Source organism: Ursus americanus, chromosome 20 (assembly GCF_024610735.1).
Source record: "Ursus americanus isolate L20-20 chromosome 20, mUrsAme1.1.p, whole genome shotgun sequence".
In the NCBI taxonomy this organism is placed as follows: Eukaryota; Metazoa; Chordata; class Mammalia; order Carnivora; family Ursidae; genus Ursus; species Ursus americanus.
In genome coordinates, this window is record NC_142146.1 from 16209620 (window position 1) to 16234604 (window position 24985).

General features: G+C 35.7%; 1 protein-coding gene across 2 annotated transcripts in view; it reads right to left on the reverse strand.

The window, feature by feature from the left end:
• Positions 1 to 24985, reverse strand: part of ZCWPW2 (zinc finger CW-type and PWWP domain containing 2) — a 140190-nt gene that overhangs the window by 26067 nt on the left and 89138 nt on the right. For both annotated transcript variants that reach the window (XM_045774482.2, XM_045774484.2), the window contains one exon: positions 20761 to 20807. In XM_045774482.2, the coding sequence (XP_045630438.1) occupies positions 20761 to 20807 (47 nt within the window). The remainder of the gene's footprint in view (positions 1 to 20760; positions 20808 to 24985) is intronic.

Below are 24985 nucleotides of genomic sequence, written 5' to 3' on the forward strand. Positions count from 1 at the left end.
AATTAGCACAGAAACAGGAGCGTTCAACACACAAATAATAAGTTTACTCCAATAAACACATATTGAACCTGGCACTGAATAATTAAGGAATACATATAGTTTTCAATCCTGAAACATTTACAAATTTGACCACCTACTAGGTCACAAAGGAAGCCTCAAAATATTAAAGTAACCTCTCTGTTTTACAGACCACAGACACTGGCTAAAATGCAATAAAATAAGAAATCAAAACCCAAAAGATAGCTGAATAAAATCTGTAATCAATTCATAGATGTAGAAGACTTACATACTCCCATGAACCTACCTATGGTAAGGGCTATGATCTACGTCATTTAGATCAGAATTATTGTCCCACACTTTAGTTTTGGTATACGTGACTTATCTTCCCACCAGGTAATACATTTGTCTCCATGCCATACCTTGCATGCTATAGGTGCACATGAAGTGCTTGTGGAATAAACGAATGAATAATATTCAGAGAAAGATATAATAAAAACAAATATCACAAGAAAAAACAGTGCCAGTGTTACTGTCCTTTCTGTACTGTCGTGGTTGTTGATTGAAGCATTTAACAAATTCATACAGTTTGCCCTCATCTCCTAAGATAGAACCTCAATGCAACTTTCACTTCAACGTTTGTTAGCTTCTTTTATTTGTCTTTTCAATTTAACCTGCTAAAGTGAGCAGTTTCTTAGCCCATTTTGTCTAAATCTTTCACAGTTACACTAATCTTAATAAAACTGATCTTGAATCAAGCATCCACACTGCAAGGGTGGGAACAATTTTTTTAATATATATGAAATGTTTAGCAGCTAGCAGAGTGCCATTCACATTGTATGTTCAAAAGCATTAACTATGATGAGATGAAGGTTGAATTTAATAACTCTCAAAGCATTATTAAACAGCTTAAATACCTTAATAACCATTCAAAAGAAGTCTGTATGAAACACTCAGGGAATTCATATTATTATGATGCTAAAAAATAAGTGGTTTTTTTTTGTGTGTGTGTAATCTTCAACCACAAAGTAATATTCAAATATTTTTTCCAGCCTTGTTTCATATATATATATATATATGTGTGTGATACACACACACACATATATATATATATATAAGTAAATAAGGTAAAATAAGGTAAAAAAGCATATGGAAATATTATTGTCTAAATCATGTTCTACATCTCCAAAGACAATGTAGAGCTATTATTTCTACCTTGTTATTAAGGATCAGCTTAAATTATGTGCATATTTGAGTATAAAGTGAAAGGGTTGCTACAAGGGGAAATAAGATTAAAGTAACAGAGTACAAACTATTTCACAGGTATTAATAGAAAGAAATACTGTTAAATAGCTACCATAAATCAGGGAGATGTCTGTTAGAGATAATAAATTCCTTTCTACTTTGTTAAATATTCCATAGCAGTCAAAATGAACTAGTCAGTATTGCCAAATGCCCTGTACTTTCCCGCTCCAAGCCTTGATAAAATATGCTATGACGGAGAAGAGCACTGAATTTGGAATGACGGGATCATGATTTGAATTTAATCCCTAGTACTTACTAGCTGTATCATTCTGGTATATCACTGACCACTGGAATATCTAGCAAGAGCCTGGAATAAAGTAGACACTTAATAAGTATTTTCTGACTAAATGACATTCTGTATTTCGGGACCCTCTTTTATAACTACTGCTAAAACGGTAACTACCTCAAAGCATTTGGGGGTGAGATGAAATTAAGTAACATCCTAACATAAGAACTAGAATGATCAGTAGGGGAAGAAAGGGATAAAGAAAGGGGGGGTAATCAGAAGGGGGAATGAAACATGAGAGACTATGGACTATGAGAAACAAACTGAGGGCTACAGAGGGGAGGGGGGTGGGGGAATGGGATAGACCGGTGATGGGTAGTAAGGAGGGCACATATTGCATGGTGCACTGGGTGTTATACACAACTAATGAATCATCGACCCTTACATCGGAAACTGGGGATGTACTGTATGGTGACTAACATAATATAATAAAAAATCATTATTAATAAAAAAAAAAAGAAATTAAGTAACATCCTAGAAGGTATCTAACAGCACTCCACAATTAGTCAACGTTCAATCGTTGTTTAACCTGTTATACTAGTCCACTGGGCTAGTGTCAGAATTCTATTCTTTTTCCTTAGAGCATATGACAGAACTTGGTACTTTGGTATGATTGGACTTATGGTATTCCATTAGTTTTCCAAGGCTGTCATAACAAATTAACATAAACTTGGTAAAGCATCAGAAATTTACTTACTTATAGTTTTGTAGGATAGAAGTCTGTCTCTTATGGACAGACTCTTAAGGATACTTGTCATTGGATGAGGGCCCAACTAATCCGGGATGATCTCATATCAAAATCCTTACCTAATTTAATTACATCTGCAAAGATCCTTAATTCCAAATAAGGTCATTCCTGGAGAACGTATTTTCTGGGGCTACTATTCAACCCACAAGTAGATACTATAATCTTTATCTATTTCATCCCTTCCACTTCTCTTCCTGTGTTGCAGCTGATTCTCCTATGTTGTCAGCCTCGTGCTATTCAGAGTCAGGGCCACCATGTGCAGAATTAGCAACACCTGAGAGTCTGTCAGACATGCGAAATCTCAGGCCCATGCTAGGCTTACCCAATCAAAAACTCAGGGAGTGGGGCCCAGAAATCCATATTTAAATAGGTTCTTCAAACCAGAGTTTTCTAGGCGTTGGTCTAGCCCACACGTATCCATACAAATATAATGCTATATACTGTCATTGATTTTAAAGAAACAAAGCAAACAAAACAATTATTATTTAATGATAATTAGGACTGCTGACTGGAATGGCAAATGGTAGAATTGCCTTTAATTGCCAAAGACAGATAATCCGTAAGAATTGTGTTTACATTAGATTTATATAATCTTCATAAAGTGACTTGATGTTGCCCCTACCCTTAAGTCACTATTTATCTAAATGAAAATCATTTTATTTTCAAGAAGAACAACTTTGTTAGCTGTGTTAAATCCGAGGGCATAAAATTTTGATTGAGCATTTTATGCTCATAGAAGACATAAATATATTTTGTAACCTTCCATTGAGAGTAATTGTCAGTCAATGATCACTAAAGAGCTGCCTACTTAGACAAAATCTCCAAACGTGAATCTGTGCCTCGAATAATATACACAAACTCCTTGTCAAAAGTTATCATACAGAAGGAAAAGCCAATATTCTCATTTCCCTTTGGAAAAATCTGCTGGGAAAATATGCTTGGAATAAGGATGAAAACTAGTTTTATGCAGCATTGTAAATGATGGTTATTACTTAATCTGAGTATCTGGAGAGTACAAATAATAAAGTTAAGTCTTCGGGCCTAGATAATGATTGTTTTCACTCTTCTTTGAAAAGGGGGAAAATTAATCATTTTCTAGCCCTATTTTAAACAAAACTTTAACAGAGAATAGAAATCTAGTGCTTCTTACATAAATGTCACTCAATTACCACATGCTCCAGTCCAGTCGCTCTTAGTAGGGCTCAGTGTTCTTGCGAGATTTAGACAATATCAAAGATCAGTCCCTGGCAATATGACTTATCAATATCCTGCTGTCCCCTTCACTATCTTTAGCCATGTGTAAGTTCTCACTGAAGCACTGTGGATTTCTCTGCTTTGAGGGGCTTAGCAGAGAAAACACTGGAGTGTGTATTCAAGCAGTGAGCTGAGACAGAGGAGAGTATTTTCCCTAAAAATAGAAGTTGACCGCTAGACCACCTTAAGTAGAAGGCATGAAAGACTTTCTATTAACACCTCCCAATTCTGGCTGAGGATACAAGTAACAGCACACTTCAAGAAATTCTATGATTAGCTACTTTACTGATAATTTTTAAAGTCTTGGACTTAATTTTTTTTAATGGTCTTTGACTATCTATACCAGAGATAAAACATATAAAATCAGAAGGTTTTTTTTTTTAATAGGACAGGTTTCTCTCGTATCTATAAAGAGATTAAGCATACTAAAAGCTAATGGAAACAGGGTGTCCAGGGAGTAGAGACCTGCACGAAAAGCAGAATTTATGTCACACTTGTTTATCTGATTGAATGGTACCAGTAAATTAGATTACTTGACCTCTATTTGGAGACTCTAAAAATCCACGTCTGTTGCAAACAATTCCTGTTTGCACATAGTTTTTCCTAAAGTCACTGGGTATTTTAGCAAGAGGAGAACATAGGGTTTCTAAGGAAGACTTCCTAGAAGTGACATACAGGTCTACCTTGGAGATATTACAGGTTCAGTTCCAGACCACTGCAACAAAGTGAATATTGCTATAAAATGAGTCAAATGGATTTTTTGGTTTCCCAGTGCATAAAAAAATTATGTTTATACTATCCTATAGTCTATTAACTGTGCAAAGCATTATGTGTATAAAAACAAAGTATATACCTTAATTTAAAAAGTTTATTGCTGAAAATATGCTAACCATCGTCTGAGTTTTCAGCAAGTCCTAGTCTTTTTCCTGGTGGAGGGTTTTGCCTCGATGTGGGTGGCTGCTGACCGATCAGGGTAGTGATTGCTGAAGGCTGAAGTGGCTGTGGCAATTTCTTAAAATAAGGCAACAGTGAAATCTGCTACATCAATTGATTCTTCCTTTCACAAACAATTTCTCTGTAGTACGTGATGCTGTTTGAAGGCATTTTGCCCATAATAGTGCTTTCAAAATTGGAGTCAATCCTTTCAAACCCTGCCACTACTTTATCAACGAAGTTTGTTATATTCTAGATCCTTTGTTGTCATTTCAACAATCTTCACAGCACCTGCACCAGGAGTAGATTCCATCTTAAGAAACCACTTTCTTTGCTCACCCTTAAGCAGCAACTCCTCATCCATTCAAGTTTTATCAGGAGATTGCAGCAATTCTGGCCCATCTTCAGGCTCTACTTCTAATTCTAGTTCTCTTGCTATTTCTACCATATCTGCAGTTACTTCCCCACTGAAGTCTTGAATAACTCAATGTCATCCATGAGGGTTGGAATCCATTTCTTCAAAATTCCTGTTAAGCTGATATTTTGACCTCTTCCCATGAATCACAAATGTTCTTAATGACATCTAGAATGGTGAATCTTTTCAGAAGATTTTCAATTTACTTTTGCCCAGATCCACCAGAGGAGTCACTCTCTATGGCAACCATAGCCATTTTATATGTATTTCTTAAATAATTAGACTTGAAAGTTGAATTACTCCTTGATCCATGGGCTGCAGAACGGATGTTGAATTAGCAGGTACGAAATCAACATTACTCTCATTGTACAGCTCCATCGTAGCTCTTGGGCAACTATGTGCAGTGTCGATGAGCAGTAATATTTTGAAAGGAATCATTTTCTTCTGAGTGGTAGGTCTCAATAGGGGGCTTAAAATATTCAGTAAAACATGTTGTAAATAGAGTGTCATCCAGGCTTTGTTGTTCCATTTATAGAGCACAGGCAAAATAGATAATTTAGCATAATTCTTAAGGGCCCTAGGATTTTGGATGGGTAAGCCAGGACTGGCTTCAACTTAAAGTCACCAGGTGCATTAGCCTCTAACAAGAGAGTCAGCCTACTCTGTGAAGCTTTGAAGCCAGGCATTGACTTCTCCTCTGAAGCTATGAGAGTCCTAGATGGCGTCTTCTTCCAAAGTAAGGCTATTTCATCTACAGTGAAGAACAGTTGTTTAATGGAGCCACATTCATAAATTATGTTAGCTAGATCTTCTGGATAACTTGTTGTGGCTTCTCCATCAACACTTAACTGCTTTACCTTACACTTCTATAAAGACAACTTTCCTTCAACCTTATGAACCAATCTCTGCTAGTTTCAAATTTTTCTTCTACAGCTCCCTCACCTCTCTCAGCCTTCGCAGAATTGAAGACACATTTCTCCTCTATCCCCCAAGCTCCTCCCACTCCTACTGCCCTCCTTATAAGAATGACAAGGAGATCGATCTGGCTAAAGTCAGATCCGTGGACTGAAAGTCAAGGCAAAGAAAGGGTTAAGCAAACTTAAGTCCCAAAGAAAACTTTTTTCTTTTAACATTTAAAAGAGCAGGGGTGCCTGGCTGGCTCAGTTGGAAGAGCATGTGACCCCTGATCTTGGGGCAAGGCTGGCTCAGTTGGAAGAGCATGTGACCCTTGATCTTGGGGCCATGAGTTTGAGCACCATGTCGGGTATGGAGATTACTTAAATAAAACTTAAAAAATAAATAAATAAAATTTAAAGAGCAAATATAATCATCCGCACCAGAAAACAGGTACTCTGAGTCAAGGGATCTTTGCTTGCCCTCATAAATGGCATATAAAAAGCTTTGTCTAGCCAAGATTAATCCATTTTGTCTAATTTTAGTATTCTACTGCTAATAGCTATCCTATAGAATTCCTATAGATTGTAATTCAAGATAAAAGAAGTAAAGCTTGCAACCTAATTAGCATCTTTTGTTACTAAATTACTGAAGAGTATTATGTTAAAAATCACTCCCCCAGGGGCCCTTGGCTGGCTCAGTCAATGGAGCATGCAACTCATGATCTCAGGGTTGTGAGTTCAAGCCCCACATTGCGTGTAGAGGTTACTTAAAAACAGATTCTTAAAAAAAAAAAAAAATCACTTCCCTGGGAATCTGTTTTACAACATTCCTTGTAGTGGTGCAGTTCCCTCCATGTTTTGAGCACAGGGTAACCGAAATTAGTATGAAACTAACTTTTTTTTTTTTTAAAGATTTTATTTATTTATTTGACAGAGATAGAGACAGCCAGCGAGAGAGGGAACACAAGCAGGGGGAGTGGGAGAGGAAGAAGGAGGCTCATAGCAGAGGAGCCATCCCATAACGCCGGGATCCCGCCCTGAGCCGAAGGCAGACGCTTAACCGCTGTGCCACCCAGGCGCCCCTGAGACTAACTTTCTATGTTATGATTTCCATTGATGATTTAAAGTGATAAATGGATAATTTTCTCTATATATTAATATATATTTCTGTGTATTTTAAAAATGCAAATGCACAACAAAATAGTGCAATTACATTTTAAAATTTAGATTTGGGGTGATGAAAATATTCTCTATTTTGATCAGGGGTGGTAGTTACATGAGTGTATACATTTAAGAAAAACTCATGGAACGCTATACTTAAGATCTTGCCCAGTGTTTAAATTTTACCTCAATAAAAAAATTAAATTAAGAAAAAGGTAAGTCAAATGAGAGAAAACTATAGTAACTAACAGTATTGAAAATGGCAAAATGGTGATAGAATACCCGAGTGATTCAAGTTTGGGGAACACTGGCCTATGGAAAGGTGAATGTTGCCCGCAGAGTAGAATCCAAAAGGAACCTAAATGAGTTTTGAATTCTGACTGTGACTCTTCCCAAGGGGTTCCCCTGCTTACTATTCTTTTCAGAGATTTCTCTCTGCCTGGGGCTAGAAGCCAGCAGTAGGGATCTATTATAATATTTATCTTCGGGGAAGGGTGCATATAAAGCTAGTGAATCATGTGAGCTGTGGTACATGAATTCCATATTAATAGCAAGCTTATTAACACAAATATTTAGACATCTAGTCATAAAATGTAAGCAACTTATCCTGTGACCCAGCTAATGAAAATTTCCTGCTTATTATGAAGAATTTTTGCAATAATTTTAGGAAAAAATACTTTTTCATCAGAAAATATAATAGACTAATTTCCTCATACATAAATGTATAAATCAAGACAGTGATCATTAATTTTGTCTTTCAAAGTGTTACAAGTTAAACTCTCGGCATTAATAAAAGTGAAGTGTTAGGAAAAAAGATATCCATATATACACACATAATTTCTGTATATAAGCCAAAAAAATTAGAAAACATAATGACAAAGAGATCCTTTTCCAATTAGTAACAGTATCTGAGATAGTCTTAATTAGAAATATGTAAAATTCTACATTAAAAAAACTAAAGAGAAATGAATAGAGAGACAAGTTGTGTTTCTATATGGATGTATTTAATATTATAAACATATAATTTCTCCCTAAATTAACACATAGATTTTTTACAATACCGATCATCTCAACAGAATTTTTCTTGGGACCTCAGTATATAATTCTAAAGTTCATTTGTTTGCAGTTAAAACTATTTAAATTGTGCCTTTATTTGGGTTTCTACAGGAAAGGCAAGGTAGGGTCGGGTGAACAGTTCAGGATTGGCTGGTGTAAATAATTCTGAAGGGCTCTGGCCTACAGGAATGGTTTCCAGTTGCCTGATACTCAATTCTGGGATAATTTAGGAAAATGGAAATATTGGCTTGGTATTTCAGAATCTGGTTAGAAGACAGTTGAGGGATAAGGGTTTGGGACTCGTTGATTTGCATATAAAAGATGTACCTTTTGCTACCTGTAAGGGGCAGTCCTTCCCCAGCCACAAAGGTTTTTTAAAATGTCAAAACATCATAGGATACAGGAAAGACATACACATGTTATACATATATATATACACACACACATATATGTATACAAAGACACAATACAATCTGAAAAAGTCAACAGACAAGAACTATGAAAACAATTTTAAAAAATTATACTAATGAAGGATCACAAATCCACACATTACAGAAAAGATAAACAATAACTAAAGCAATTTGAAATTTCTTTTAAGACCAGATAGATAAATAGATATAGAAGTAGGTATTTTGACATATTAAATGTCATACGTTACATGATGAAGATGGCATATTATACCTCATAAAGAAGATAAAATATAGTAAAGAAGGGAAACATTACTTGTTAGTCAATAAATGGTATTGGAATAACTGGCAGCATAGGGGAGGAAAAACGTGTTTTTCCTCTACCCTTTTAAGTTCTCAGTGGGGGCCCCCATAACAAAAAAATAGATTAACGAGACAAAAGCATACAGATTAAGGGGCACCCGGGTGGCTCAGTCAGTTGAGCGTCCAACTCTTGATTTCAGCTCAGGTGATGATCTCAGGATCCTGGGATCGAGCCCCTACTCGGGCTCCATGCTCAGTGGGGGGTTTGCTTGAGGGTTCTCTCTCCTTCTCTTTTTGCCCCTCCCTCTGCTCACGCACTCTCTCTCTCTAAGTAAATAAATCTTGAAAAAAAACAAGTCACAACAACAAAAAACATACAGATTTACTTACTTTAAGTTTTATGTGACATGGCAGCCTTCATTAAGGACATGAACACCCAAAGAAGTAGTTAAACCTGAGTTTTTAAGCTAGGTTTAAAGAGTAGAAGTTCATGGGGAAATGTGATGATATGAAAGGGTAGGAGCTAAGTGCAGTAAACTGTGGAAATGGCAAGGCTTACTCCCTCAGATTCTTCTCAGGCTCCCTCTACCTTCAGAGATAAGAAAGCTCCTTTCCTCCCACTGTAAGGATGACTTCTTCCATGAGGCTTTTATAACCTGCTCCAGGGAAAGTCAGAAAATTCTTCCTGTACCTGCCATTTCACAGATTCTTTCAGTTTGAAATATTCAATATACCAAGATGCCATGTGTGGGGTAGCATGTCCTGAACCCCATCTTAGTAAGCTGCATAAAGTTTTTATAGCCTATCCTTGTATCTCATATAAAAACAAATCCATATTCCCATAATAATAGCTAACATTTATGGAATGTTTTCTGTTCTAAGCACTGTGTTATGTGGTTTACACAATTGTCAGAGCCATCTTATTTTGCAATACTTCCATTCTTCCCACTTAACAGGAGATTGAGAGTTTACAGAGTTAAGTAGCTAACTGAAGATCACCCTGCTAGTAGGTGACAGAGCCAGGATTCATACCTCAACAGTTTACCTCTAGATGTTCTTCTTACTCACCACTGCATTATTATCTATGAGGAAGTCTATGCTAAGTAATAAATAAAAAATCTCAGAAATGGAGATGTGACCATATACAAATATTTAACCTCCCTATTTCCAGAAAAAAAATAATGGAAAAGCAAGCAATATGTTGGGAAAAGCATATACTGAAATGATGACAAAAAATGAGTATCTTCATTACTAGCATATAAAATGTTCATACAAATTTGCAAAAAAAATATTAAGAACTCAATTTATTACCTCAAGACAAAGAAATGCAACTTAAAACAGCAAAGTATGATGTACACTAGCGACAACATCTTTACGTGATAACATCTGTCGATGACTGTGGCATTTGCGTGCACTGCTGGTGAGAGTGAACAACCCGACCTGTTCCTATTACTGTCCCAGGAATCCTTCTACTGGGAGGTTTTGGAAGGAAACCAAACATGTGGTGGGAAAGGAAGCAATATTCATGGAGATTTTCATCAAAGTGTGATCAACAGCAATAGAAGAAAGGGTAAATGAATCACAAAATATTTTGTTTTAATGAAAGGGCAGTCTTTTAAGCTTGTCACAAAAGCTCTAAAATCCTAAAAGAAAAAGAAGTTTTACTATATAAGTACAGCAAAAGAACTACAAAAAAGGAAAACTGAGAAAATGTTTGCAGCATATTAACAAAATATTAACAATCAATACTAAAGAGAGCACCTACAATCCAATAAAAAAAAATGAGAGAGAGAGAGAGAAGGCAGCCTATGGAAGAAACAGGCAAGGACATAAATAGGCAGCTTTCAGAAGAAATACAATGTCCAATAAATACATTAAGAAATGCTCCACCTTGGGGCACCTGGGTGGCTCAGTCAAATGTCTGCCTTTGGCTCAGGTCATGATCCTGAGTTCTTGGGATGGAGCTTTGCATCGGGCTTCCTGCTTCTCCCTCTCCTGCTGCTGCCCCTGCTTGTGCGTGCTCTCTCTCTCTCTCTCAAATAAACAAATAAAATCTTTAAAAAAAGAACTGTTCAACCTCATTAAAGTAAAAAAAAAAAAAAATAGGTAGCAGCAAATGAAAATAACAATGTTATTTTACATCTCCTTTTAAATATTGGCAAATATGTAAAGATTAGTGCTATCTAAAGCTAGCAAGAGAGTAGGAAAAGCACTGGTAGGAGTACTCAGATATAGCTGTTTTGAAGGGAATCTGCCAATACTTGACTGGAATTTTTAACTTTTATTTTGAAATAATTTCAGATTTACAAAAATTGGCATATATAGCTCAAAAGAGTTCTCATATATTCTTCACCCAGCCTCCCCGAATGTTAACATTACACATAATCATAGTACAATTATCAAAACAAGAAATTAACATTGCTACAAAACCATTAAGCGAATAAAGACCTAATTCAAATTTGATCAGTTTTCCCATTGCTGTCCGTTTTCTGTTTCAGGACCCAAACTAGGATCTTACATTACATTTGGTTGTTACACCTCCTTAGTTTCCCTCAATATGTAACAATTTTTCAGTCTTTCCTTATATATAACCAGATTTTAAATACTCACATCCTTTACCCCAGCAATTTCACTTATAGGAATTATTCTGTTGAAAGTTTTGCACAAATGTGCAAAAGTTATAAGGATGGTTATTTCCAGATTTTGAAATAGTGAAATGTTATAGGTGGGATAACAAGAGGGAAGAAAATGACTTGAACTTTCCATTTTACACACTTTCGTAACCCTTGGTATTTTTTCCTTAGCATGTATTACATAAATTTATAATAAAAATAAAATAAAACAAATTATAAAGAAAAAAGACTGGTGATGGCTAGAGTTGGCAAATTAAGGCAGTCTAGATATTCCCTTACACTAGTAACAGGATTGTAATTCGTACAATAATGTTGGGGGATTTTTTGGATGAGAGATGTTTAGCAATTTGGCAAAATTTAAAATGTGCCTACTCTTTGACTCAGCAAGTCCTCTTCTAGCAATTTTTAGTGTAGAAATATTTACAGAAACATTTAAAGAGATTTATGTACAATGATGTTGCTGCATTTTTATTTATAATCTTGCTAATCCAGAATCAACCTAAATGGCCAGCAGAGTGTTCAATAAATGAAGAAACTCTATAAAAAGATATGCTATGCAAATAGATTAGATCTAGTAGACCTCTGACTTGAGAAGATGCCCACAATATACTACTGAATGAAAAAAGTAATGTTTAATTCATTCCATTTATGTTAATAAAGTATATATACTTTATACATATAAATATATTTTGTTTATCCATAAACATTTATTTGCACATATAATAATATATTTATACATGCATAAAGTATATGAAACTAGTAACAGTGTTTTTTTTTTTTCATAACTGAATTTGTATCTGCTCTTTTTTTGTTTTCTCACAATGCTACTTCACTAATTAAAAAAAAAACAACTCTTAAAAGCAGTAAGAACCGTAAAACAACATGAAAAGATTTGTGATATAATACATAAATGAAAACATTAACAGCACATTACTCAATGATTAAAACTATGCAAATAGACATGTATATAGAAATAACTGTAAACAAATGCATAACATTAATTAAAAATTTTTAATCAAGGGGATGGATTTTTGATGATCTAAAAAATTCTGTCCTCCTTGGGGCGCCTGGGTGGCACAGCGGTTAAGCGTCTGCCTTTGGCTCAGGGCGTGATCCCGGCGTTATGGGATCGAGCCCCACATCAGGCTCCTCCACTATGAGCCTGCTTCTTCCTCTCCCACCCCCCCTGCTTGTGTTCCCTCCCTTGCTGGCTGTCTCTATCTCTGTCAAATAAATAAATAAAATCTTTAAAAAAAAATTCTGTCCTCCAAATATGTTATTATATTACTTTGAAAAAACTAAATGATGATTAAAATATGGGACTTACTTTCAAAGAGACTTTTACATAATCTTATCTAATAGAACTATGATGCTATGGTTAAGTCTGAAATTTTAAATATTCTTAAATCCTTCCTATTTCTTAGAAATTAGAAAAGGAGAAATTAGAAAAGTACTAGGCATTTATTAAATAAGCACCTACTAAAATACAGTAAACTCTATGCTATTATAATTGCTTTTCATATTACCTTTATAACAATCATACAAGGTAATTATTATGGTTCCCAAATCAGATTAAACCAATGAGGCTCATAGACGTTAACTTGCCTAAGGTCACGGAACTAAGTAGCAGAACTAGCCCCCCTTGAAGGCAGATCTGGCTCATTCATAAGTTTCTATTCTTTCCACCACAATAGGCTATTTCCTGAATATTTTTTATATCCAAACATCTCTCAGAATCTGTAACAGGCAACACCATCAGCTACTCCACCCATTTCCTTTTATTCTTTCATTTCATTATTTCTAGGGCCAACTGACCCAGATATTCACTCTGGTCTGCACAAGTTCTTTGACATTCTGAAATTACTTACTGGGCTGTTATAAATATTTCATGGAATATTAGAGCAGAAAGGGACTTAGAGACAATCTAGATCTTCCCCTTCCTTTTTTTCAAGTAGGACTCAGACACTCTTTCATTCAGCCTGCTCCACTGGGCAGAGTGGTGGTCAGGTGAAAAGGTGTGTGTACCTAATACTATTTGCCTCTATCTTAAGGGGTAGCCACATGCAGCTGAAAAGCTAAAAGAAGGGACCTATGGGAATGACAGAGGCACTTAGAGCTCTTCTACTTGACCCAAGAAGCACCATTCCTAGTAGGCACTTAGCAATGGTATTCAAGGTGGCAACATTCCTCATCTTGGTTCAAAGAGGCGGCAGCACCTGCCAGTGCAACTCAGCACAGGCCAACACGTAATGCAGACAACTTATTCCTCAAGGTCCTTCCATGCTTCAAGGGAGGCAGGTGACACTAGTTAGCTTTGATCTATCAAGCCCATGTGAGGAATTTATCCTATAAAAATAATGGCATCAGTATTGAAAGATATGTACAAGGAGGTTTATGAAAGCACTGCATGTAGCAATATCAAACCACACCCGCGACTTGAAAACTCCCATGCATTCATCAATATAGGGCTGATTGACTAACTATGATATATCTGCTACCGTATGCTCTGTGGAGGGTTAAAAACAGATCTGTATCTGCTGGCCTAAGTAGTTAAATCTATAGAATAACATATAATCACATCTCATTGTTGTAAAAACAAGACAATCACAAAACACTCATACATGTAGGTATACACATTTGTTTACATATGTATAAATAAATAAAATAGACTGCCAAGATTTGCAACCCAGGATAAGGAGCTGTACAGCCAATTACTTTATTTTTTTTTCATTCATCTCTGTATTGAATTTTTGGCAGTGATGAACATCCCTATGACTATTTTCTTCATTCAGGAACCAGAGACAACACTGACTCTCTAACATAACTGTTGTTGAATCAAATGAAGTAACATGTGTATGTTTGGTCTTAGCGGGCCCTTAATAATAATAATAATAATAATAATAATAATAATAATAATAATAATAATAATTCTTATTATTATTACCTTTTGCTTTCACACCAACAGGTTCCTCTTGTCCACATATAGAGTTCCATATAAAACAGTTCTATCTTTAAAAAATACTATCTTCAGGGGTGCCTGGGGGAACTCCACCAAGTAAGCATCTGACTCTTGGTTTCGGCTCAGGTCATAATTTCAGGGTCATGAGACGGAGCCCCACGTTGGGATCCGAGCTCAGTACGGAGTCTGCTCAGGATTCTCTCTCTCCCTCTCCCTCTGCCCCTCTGCCCACTTGCACTCTCACTTCCTCTAAAATAAATAAAATCTTTATTTAAAAAACATAGTATCTTCAATATCCATAGATCTAAAATGTATAGAAAAATAAAAACTACTTTATTAGGTGAAATTAGCACTCAAACTCTAATAGGACTAGCTTGCTAATACTTTAATAAGAACTAAGGAAAACTAATATTAAATAAAAGTACCTAAGGAGCACTGTGCGGCTATGGTGAATTCTTTAACTTCTCTAACTATAAATGATCTCCTTTGTAAGGTGATGATGATGATGTCTGTCAGGCCTTATTCCCAAGCATCTGAAGTGAAAGACAGTGTTTGTGGAAATGCTTTGTAATCTGAAAGTACTGCATTAATGAAGAATTGTTTTAAAGCTGGGATTGTGCCTGTTCATAAGGATGAAGTTCATGATTATTTAAGAGTCGAATATACAAAGTGATTCAGCTACTTAAAAAGATACTAAAAAGTGATTTGGTATCTCAAAGATAGTAAAGGGATTTAAAAAGCCAAAGAAATGTTAAAAGAAGCTGTGGTATTATGGACCATCAGAACTGGAACCCGACCCTGGCTCTGCCTCTCCTGTTAATCACTTAGTAACCCTGCGAGAGGTTTCTTTGTAAGAACAACTTTGATATTACCTATTTCCCACTGGTATTTAAGGGTCACACAAGGCAATCTATCTCAGTATTTCTTAGCTCTATCAGACGTAACCACTCCCTTTTATAAGAACTATTTTGAAACATACCATTCTCTATTTTTTTTTAAGATTTTATTTATTTATTTAACAGAGAGAGACCGCCAGCGAGAGAGGGAACACAAGCAGGGGGAGTGGGAGAGGAAGAAGCAGGCTCCTAGCAGAAGAGCCTGATGTGGGGCTGGATCCCATAACGCCAGGATCATGCCCTGAGCCGAAGGCAGACGCTCAATGACTGAGCCACCCAGGAGCCCCCCATTCTCTATTCTTAAATGAAAGTCTTAGACCACTAACTGTAACCCCAGTATCTAAACTGATCCAGTTAGAAGCTGCATTCCCCTCCTTCCTTTTGCCACTGGGTGTAGCCATATCACTAAATTTAGCCAGTGGGATGTCAGAGAAATGACACGTGCAGCTTCAAGTTCACGTTTTCTTGTTCAGCTAATTGTCTGCACTCCTTTACCACTTTATCTCTTTTCATGGGCCAGAATGTAGATGTGATAGTGACATCAACTTTTGACCATATAGATTACGACCACACCCTGGGGCTGGCATAACAATAAAACAGAAAAAACTTGGGAGTCTAAATGATCTTGTGGGGCAAAGACTCCTCCCACCCTGAATCATTGGCTCACCTTTGGTCAAGTATACAATAAAGAGAGAGATAAACTTCTACCTTGTATGACTCCCTGTAATTTGGAGTCTCCTTGTTATAGCAACTGTAGCCCATAACATAATTAATATATCTGACTACATGAATAATTTCAAAATATTATAACTTTAATATAAAAGAGAAATAAAATATATTTATAATACAATAAAAATGCATTTCTATATGTGTATGCTTGAGAACAACTACATTTGAAGACAAAATCAGTAAGGTAGATGCCAGTCATCCCTATTATGAATAAATAAGTTTGGATAAAGTCAATCTATACAGGATCTATAGAAAAATGTACCAACACAAGTAGTGGTGGACATAAGAACAGAAACTACTTTTTTTTTTAACTTAATATAACTTTATTGTAGACATACTTCATTCATTCTTTTTAATAAAAGATTCTATTTATTTATTTGAGAGAGAGAGAGAGAGAGAGAGAGCGAGACAGAGCATGGTGGGGGGAGGGGCAAAGGGAGAGGGAAAACAGACTCCCTGCTGAGCAGGGAGCCGAACGCGGGACTCGATCTCAGGACCCTGAGATTGTGACCTGAGCCGAAGGCAGATGCTTAACTGACTGAGACACCCAGGGTCCCCATACTTTATTCATTCTTATATTATTATTACTAATTTACATATCTGACTTCTCTTCTAGACTGTAGGAAATTATCTGCGTTTCTTTTTTTTATGTATTTAAAATTTAGGTAGCTAACACACAGTGCAATATTGGTTTCAGGAGTAGAATTCAGTGATTCATCACTTACAACACCCAGCGCTCATCATAACAAGTGCCCTCCTAATACCCTTCATCCATCTGCCCATCCTGCACCCACCTCCCTCCATCAATCCTCAGTTTGTTCTCTATCGTTAAGAATCTTCTATTGGGGCATCAGGGTGGCTCAGATGGTTGGGCATCTTCCTTTGGCTCAGGTCATGATCCCAGCTTCCTGGGATGGAGCCCCACATCAAGCTCCTGTCTCTGCAGGGAGTCTGCTTCTCCATCTCCCTCTACCTCTCCCCCTGGTCATGCTCTCTCTCTGTATCTCTCTGTCTCAAGTAAATAAATAAAATCCTTAAAAAAAAAGAGTCTTCTATTGCTTGAGTCCCTCTCTCCTTTTTTTTCTTTTCCCCTTTCCATATGTTTATCTGTTTTCTTTCTTAAGTTCCACATATGAGTGAGATCATATGGTATTTGTCTTTTTCTGACTGACTTATTTCACTTAGCATAATACACTCTAGCTCCATCCATGTCATTGCAAATGGCAAGATTTCATCCTTTTTGATAGCTGAGTAATATGCCACGGTGTGTGTGTATACATACATAAATATATATATTTTTATGAATTTTTATGATTTTGAATGAATATCTTTATTCATTCATCAGTTGATGGACATTTGGGCTCCTTCATAATTTGGCTATTGTTGATAATGCTGCCATAAACATCAGGGTGCACGTATTCCTTCAAATCTGTATTTTTGTATCCTTTGGGTAAACACCTAGTAGTGCAATTGCCAGATGGTAGGGTAGTTCTGTTTTTAACATTTTGAAGAATCTCCATGCTATTCTCCAAAGTGGGTCCACCAGTTTGCATTCCCAACAACACAAGAAACAACAGGTGTTGGCGAGGGTGTGAAACTACTTTTAAGTTAAGTAGTAATGGATGAGACATTTTATATAATGAAAGAAAAGAAACTAATCTCAATTGAAAGAGAGATAATATTCCAAAATAAATTATAGATTGCCCAAGCATAGAAAATGTAAAGTATTATATTCTCCCAAAAGAGTTTGGCAAAATAATTCCCTATAGAGGAAATAATTCTCTGTGTGCTATGACATGAGATGACCTAGTAACGAAATATCACAGAAATCCCATAACACTTCAGGGCCACATTCAGTCTCTAGTACTTGAAAAGAACTTGACCATAATGTAATATGTGAGGAAAAATGTCTTTTTTTTTTTTTTAAGATTTTATTTATTTATTTAGAGAGAGACAGAAAAAGAGAGAGTGCAAGCTGGAAGAGGAGCAGAGGGAGAGAGAGAATCTCAAGCAGACTCCATGTTGAGTGTGGAGGCTGACGCGGGGCTCAACCTCATGATCCTGAGATCATGATGTGAGCTGAAATCAAGAGTTGGACACCGCATCGACTGAGCCACCCAGGTGCCCCGAGGACGACTATCTTGATAATAAATTAGAAAAAGAAGCAATAATATCTTCTATTATATCTTATGTAATAAAGAATTTTAAGGTAGACTTTGGGGACAGTATCAGAGTAAGATTGGAAAATAACAGGCTATCTAAAAATAATTTCAATATGTAATATTTGTAATAGGTTTCTTAGCATTATTCTAAAGTGTTCACAAATATATAAGGGTAGCAATATCATGAAATATTTCTAAATGTTTATTTTTTATAATTCAAAGAGATCAATACATTTCACTTATCTGTCAATTTAGTAATATTTGATTTTAAGACTGTTAAAAGTCATCTCAAATTTCCTGTTTCAGATTTGTAAATGTTTTCCATGGTATCTCAGTAATTGCACTTCTGCTCTTTATGGCTAAATACGTAGTTAAATATGTTACAATATGTTGAGTAGAAAATAAGTAAATTATTCAGTAATTTTGAGAACAGTGTATTTATTTCATTTCAGTTTCCTGCTCTATAATAAGCCTTCGAAATTCCTTGGCTTTTTGTCTAAAATGTTATATTTCAGTATTATTTTGTATTAAATCACTACACAATCACGGTTGACCCTTGAACAACACAGGTTTGGACTGCATAGGTCCACTTACACACAGATTTCTTACAGTACAGAATTGTATATGTACATTCTCTTCCTTATGATTTTAACATTTCCTTTTCTCTAGCTTACTTTATTGTAAGAATACAGTATATATATAATACATATAACATACAAAATATGTGTTAATCAACTGTTTACATTTTTATTATGGCTTTCGGTTGACAATAGCTTACTAGTAGTTAAGTTTTAGGGGAGCCAAATGTTATACATGAGTTGTTGACTGTAGTGGTCAGTGCCCCAACCCTGTGTTGTTCAAGGGTCAACTGTATATCTGTAGTTTGTTGAGTCTAGCAGCACATTCGAAAATCATGACAGATGCTGGACAATTTTGTGATACGGTTTTGTTCCATGCATTGCTAGATACCTAGTTTCCTTAACTATGCCCCCAAAAATGCCCTGTATTCCCCCAAACTACTGTAGCCCAAGACACTTCCACAAATTCCTAACACACTCCGAGACACATAGTGCAGTGTCTCTTAAATTATGTGTTTAAGGACCAGTTTTGCCCCCAGTACACCCAAGACCTATACTTCTATACAATTAAAAATAAGTTACTAAGAAAAAAGTGAAATAGAAAATAAACACAAAATATAAGTTCCATTTTATCATTACAGTCAACAGACAAAAATGACTCTGTCAAATTACTATACAAGTTTCTAAATGGTTCCTGTCATTTTTTGCTTTTGTCTCATTACAGACCAATAATAAATAGTTCACAGACTAGCTCTGGTCCACGGACCACACTTTAAATAGCACTGTCCTAGAGACAGTAGTACCACAGTCATTGAAAATCACTGGTAAAAATAAAGCAATATATAGAAATGTTAGTTATTATTACCTTTATCATTTTTGATTCTAACTATCCTTTAGCAGAGATTAAAATAAACAATTCCACGCACATTAACAATCCTGCACTATCTCACATGTTCCTTTCTAAACGGTCAGACACACACAAGTACTATTTCCTTTCTTTTTAAAAGGCAACCTTGTCTTCTATGATATGGAATTCCTTTCTGCAAAAGGTACAACACATTATTTAGCCAGTGAAAAGTACAGAATACTTTTACAAGTCAGAAAGCAAAAGGGTAAAACAAAATCAGATTTTAAAAGGACTCATGATAAAAATAAATAAATAATACAAAAATCAAAGGACTCATGACATATACATACTCAGAATACAAAAATGATGCTTACCCCGTGGCCTGTTCATCTATAGGTTTGTGACCAACATTTTTTCCATTCTGCCGGGTTACACTCAACCTTCCCTGGGTCCACCCTGCCCCAACCCCACCATTCAACACAGGAAATACTAGAGGGATAGGCTCTCCTTTCAATCACAATTCTTTTTCATATGGCATCAATATACTATTTGTCTAAAAGAATTTGATTTAAACATTGGGTCTTTCTCTTTTTAAGTACTGTCCTGTTAAGAATACTGTCACTTGAGGAAAATGTCAAGGTCATCCTATCCCAATCATAGTTTTGACAATAAGTAGTTAAACAACTCCCTGCATACAATATACAGAATGACATGTTAAATTTTTAAAATTCTTTTAAAATGCTATTGACTGCACAAATTTTATTTAAAAGATTCTAGGTTTAGATCGATATAAATGGCTGATATTATTCTCAACTTCAAGGTAAAGTCCATATTAAGCTGTGGATTTTAATTATTTAAATTTTCCACGAGATTGCACACATTCTAATAACATGGTACACAAAAAATATTTTAGTATATGAAAGTACGTACGTGAAATACAATGTAAATAAAAGCAATTGCTAACTTGTTAACTTTATATTTCTGATAATTCTATAACACTGATATAAGTAATCATAAATATTAAATTTCTAGTGTCAACCTAAATAAGGAAAAATATACTCAACCAACATCTAGAAGAAAAAACTAATTATATGTCATTTTGCTTTTAAATATTAATTCAATTTTCTTTTAAAAATAGCTTTAATCAAACGGAATTTGAAGTCTGCATATTTTATATAATGAAACATGATCTTACCCTTTTCTTGGCTACCACAGCAACTTTGCCATCTGCTTTGGATTTATCTGTAAGATAATAAAGTATGGCTGCTTCAAAAAATGCCTACACTCCTGTTTAAATAAGTGCAATGTTATACAATTAGAATTTTCTACTTTTTCATACTGTAATACGTGTTTTTAATGGTTCTTTTGATCAAAATGCCAACAAACTCAACTTCCCAGAGTTGAGTAGAACAAAATAATCCAAAATAATAGCATTAGGGATTGATACACTTATCTGACAAACCTCCACCCTTAAATCTGGTTGGTTGGATGTTCTCGAGTTAGAATATAGTGTGTCTTATTCTAGGGTCTGGTCAGCTTATGTACTCTGAAGTATATAGGATCTGGAATGAAATCCTAGAGACCTCTACTTGAACATCTACTCCATGCCAGATACGGGATAAAGACTTTACATAGACAATATCTTATTGAAACTTCATGATAATCTTGCAAAGTATGTAGTGCATCCCCATTTTACAGCTGAGAAAGTTGAGGCTAAATACCATGTCTGAGGCCAAGCAGTGGGGCCAGACCCATCTGACGGCAGGTCTCTATTATGTCTGCTGCCTCCATGTGGGACACTTAAGCAACACTCAACACAAAAGAGGACTACAGCCAAACAGAATACAGAAAATTATTTTAAGATATTATTTTGATTTATGCAAACCTGTGTGTGAATTAGTAAAAATTATTGGCAATAATAATTAATAATTGGATTTTTAATGGGTTCAATGTAGAATTCCAACTAAATGAATTGTACATAAATACTTACTCATACATTTGTTTTATTAACCTTAATATTATGGTAATGAAAAACAAACAGAGCTATGGACATTAGTATTAAGGTTTTAGGACTACATCTAACATTAAAGAAAAACACACAGAAATTAAACTTATCAATATGCGACTATAATTCACAACGAACATGTAAAACTAACAAAAAGAATAAACATCCATGAATATAAGAGTGAATAAATGTTTGCTATCTAAAAGCAAATTTTGCAGTAAGAAACAAATTATTGGCATAAAACACAGAAATTCAGAGAAGCAGGTTATTATATTTATACCTATAATTAGTTGGCCCCATGTAAACTGCCCTCTTTCCTATGTTCAGCTGTGTGCGTGGAATCCCTTCTTCTGGAATACCCTTTTTCTCCCCACTGATGAATATACAAGACCATCTACCATCACAGATGATTCCTCCACCTCGGGGAAATAACCACCTCTGTTGCAAAACCAGTCCAGTCATCCCAGGACACAGAACTTTCTTCCTTGTATTATGGTTACTTCTATATATGTCTAAGCACTCTGCAAGACTAGAATGTGCCTTAAAGGCAGGGACCATGTTTTATATGCAGTAGTTGCTCAATATTTTTTTATAATTAAAAATGTACATGTATTTTATTCAAAATCTTATATGGATCTTAAATATACATTTTTACCTGAAAAATTAATATAATTTATTAGTTAAAATATATATAATGTTTACATGGTATAAGGTACTATACTAGACAGTGTAAGATATAAAACACTGTGTATGTTCTCAGGCCTTTAGTTTCTTTATTGATAAACCAGGAATAATGAATTATTACCTTATTGGTATATTGTGAGATTCAAATAATAGAATTTATATAAAGTTCTTAAAAAAATGTCTGATAGCGAATAGATTATCAACAATGTTCTCTTTCATTTTAGCTAATAAAGACATTCTGGAGATGTGTGTATGTGTATGTGTTTGTGTGTGTGTGTGTGTGTGTGTGAGTGAGAGAGAGAGAGAGAGAGAGAGAGAGAGAGACAGAAATATCTAACCTTTGGAATACCAGCAAAAATAGTTTACTGATGATACGTTTTACTACTATATCATCTTGCTAAGTGATTCTATCACTCTACCATTTCAATAATTTGTTTTATGCTTTTTAACATAGTTGGAAATAAACTGATGAGTAATTTAAAAGATTATTGAAAGATTATTGAAATTTCATAATTTATTTCAAATTTATAAAAGGGCCCTGATGATAATTACAAGACAGAATAAATTCTATTGTATCTAAATTTTTTTCTCCTTTTTCTTTCAAAGCTCGCTAATAACAATAAAAGTCATGATGAAGTATCAACCTGTATGTGTAGTTAAAACTCATAAAAACGAAACTCAAAAACTAAAACTGGATCCAATGGACCCTCACCATATACTGAGAGTTAATGAAAAAAAAATACCAATTACTTATGTTTCTCTTCAACAGATACGTCATTCTTATGTAAAATTTCCAGTAGGGAGACAATTGCGAACAGAAATATCCAAACTGCTGTTCAAGGAACTTTTTATGTTGAAAAGTTGCACAACCATTTCCGAGTGCAACACAGAAGTGTTTTGGGGAGTATCAACAACCACTCTGATTTTCAAAGGGATTTGCCAAAGGGAGAAAGTCTGATGAAATGCTGAGAAACATTATAATCATTAGCAATTTTTCTATTAATAACAGTAAGTCCATGTTCAACTTCAGCAACATTAAACACTTTCTAAGAGCTGAATTTTCCCCAGTGAGAAAGGTTTAATTTCCTCCCTTCAGAAATCTCTGCATGTAGGGACCCTCACACAGAGTGAAAAGCAGTTAACAGGAAATGTAGATCTGGGTAATTAAAAGGGCCTTTACTCCACTTCTGGGCTATATCCACATCATAGTTTTTAAAGTGCAAGAGAGGAGCTGCAGGTAGAAAATGAAAATGTTCCAAGTCAGTAGAGGTGGTTATGCCTCATGACTCATAGCAGATGTTAAAATTTTTTTATTTACAAGCATGTTAGAGAGGAGTACAAATATTAACATAAATCAATGGCTTCTTTTTTAAAAAAATATTTTTAAAGCCTGTCCATTCATGGCCTCAGAAAATCTGTCAGTCTATGCTTCTTTAAAGATGACAGCTGAAAGAAAGCATTTTCTTAAAAAGGTAGAGGATAGGTCCAGTTTCCTATCTGGCATGTAAAGAGCTTAGAGGTCATGCTCCATTCTCACAAGTAAAAAGCCAAACAAATTGAAAATCAATAACTCTTCTTAGATCCCTCTGAGAAGTGAGGTCACAGGGCAAACCACTGCCCCCAAATTTGAAGAGACAGGTGAATACAGAGAATCACAACTTCATGGAGCAGAACCCGCCATGGGAACCAGTGCTGGGGGAGGAACACGTGAACTGTAATTGATGAATTGCTGGAACCTCCATGTGAACAAGCTGAGAGAAAAATTCTAGGGGGACCCAGGCATGTAGGAGGGAAGCACATTTCTGTGAGTTTACCTACAGGAGCTCTATCAGGTTCTCGAGGTGAAGACTGGAGAAAAAGACCTTTGTGCTTCCTCAGTGGGGGGAAAAAAAGTAACCATTTTGAAATATGCCAGGGCATTCAGTTCTAGCAGTTTGCCCTCAAGAGAAATTATTTTGCCAGAGCCTAACCTACTGTGGTTTTTTCAGAGGCAAACCACTTAGGGGGAAGGGAACAAATTTAGTCTGCTGTAGTCTTCCATTGGGAGAAGGGAAATATCCAACTCTAGCTCCCCTTTAACCATGATGTACCATGTAGGGGGTGAAAGAAATGAGAAGTACTTGTGCAGTTCAAAGCCCAGGACTGAGACCTAATCATGGAACTATAGACTGCCCTCCCTGGCCCCACATGTCTTACCACTATAATACTAAAGGCCTGTTTACCACAGTTTCTTTTACCTGGTACATCATGTTTGCCTTTCCACAAAAAAAATTACAAGCATACTAAAAGGCAAAAAACAATTTGAAGTGACAGAGCAAGCACCAAACACAGACCCATACAGAGATGTTGGAATGATCAGACTGAATTTAAAACAACTACGTTAAAGGTAGACAACTTTCAAGAACAAATGGGTACTGCAAGCAGAGAGATGGGAACTCTTTTTTTCTTAAAGATTTTATTTATATATTTGAGAGAGAGAGTGCGCCAGCATGGGGGGGGGCAGGGGTGGAGAGAGAAGGAGAAGCAGACTCCCTACTGAACAGGGAGCCCGATGCGGGGCTTGCTCCCAGGACTCTGGGATCATGATCCGAGACGAAGGCAGAAGCTTAACCTACTGAGCCACGCAGGCACCGCAGAGAGGTAGAAATTCTAAGAAATAATAACAAAAAGAAATGCTGGAGATTAAAAATGCTGTAACAAAAGTGAAGAATACCTTTGATAGTTTCATCAG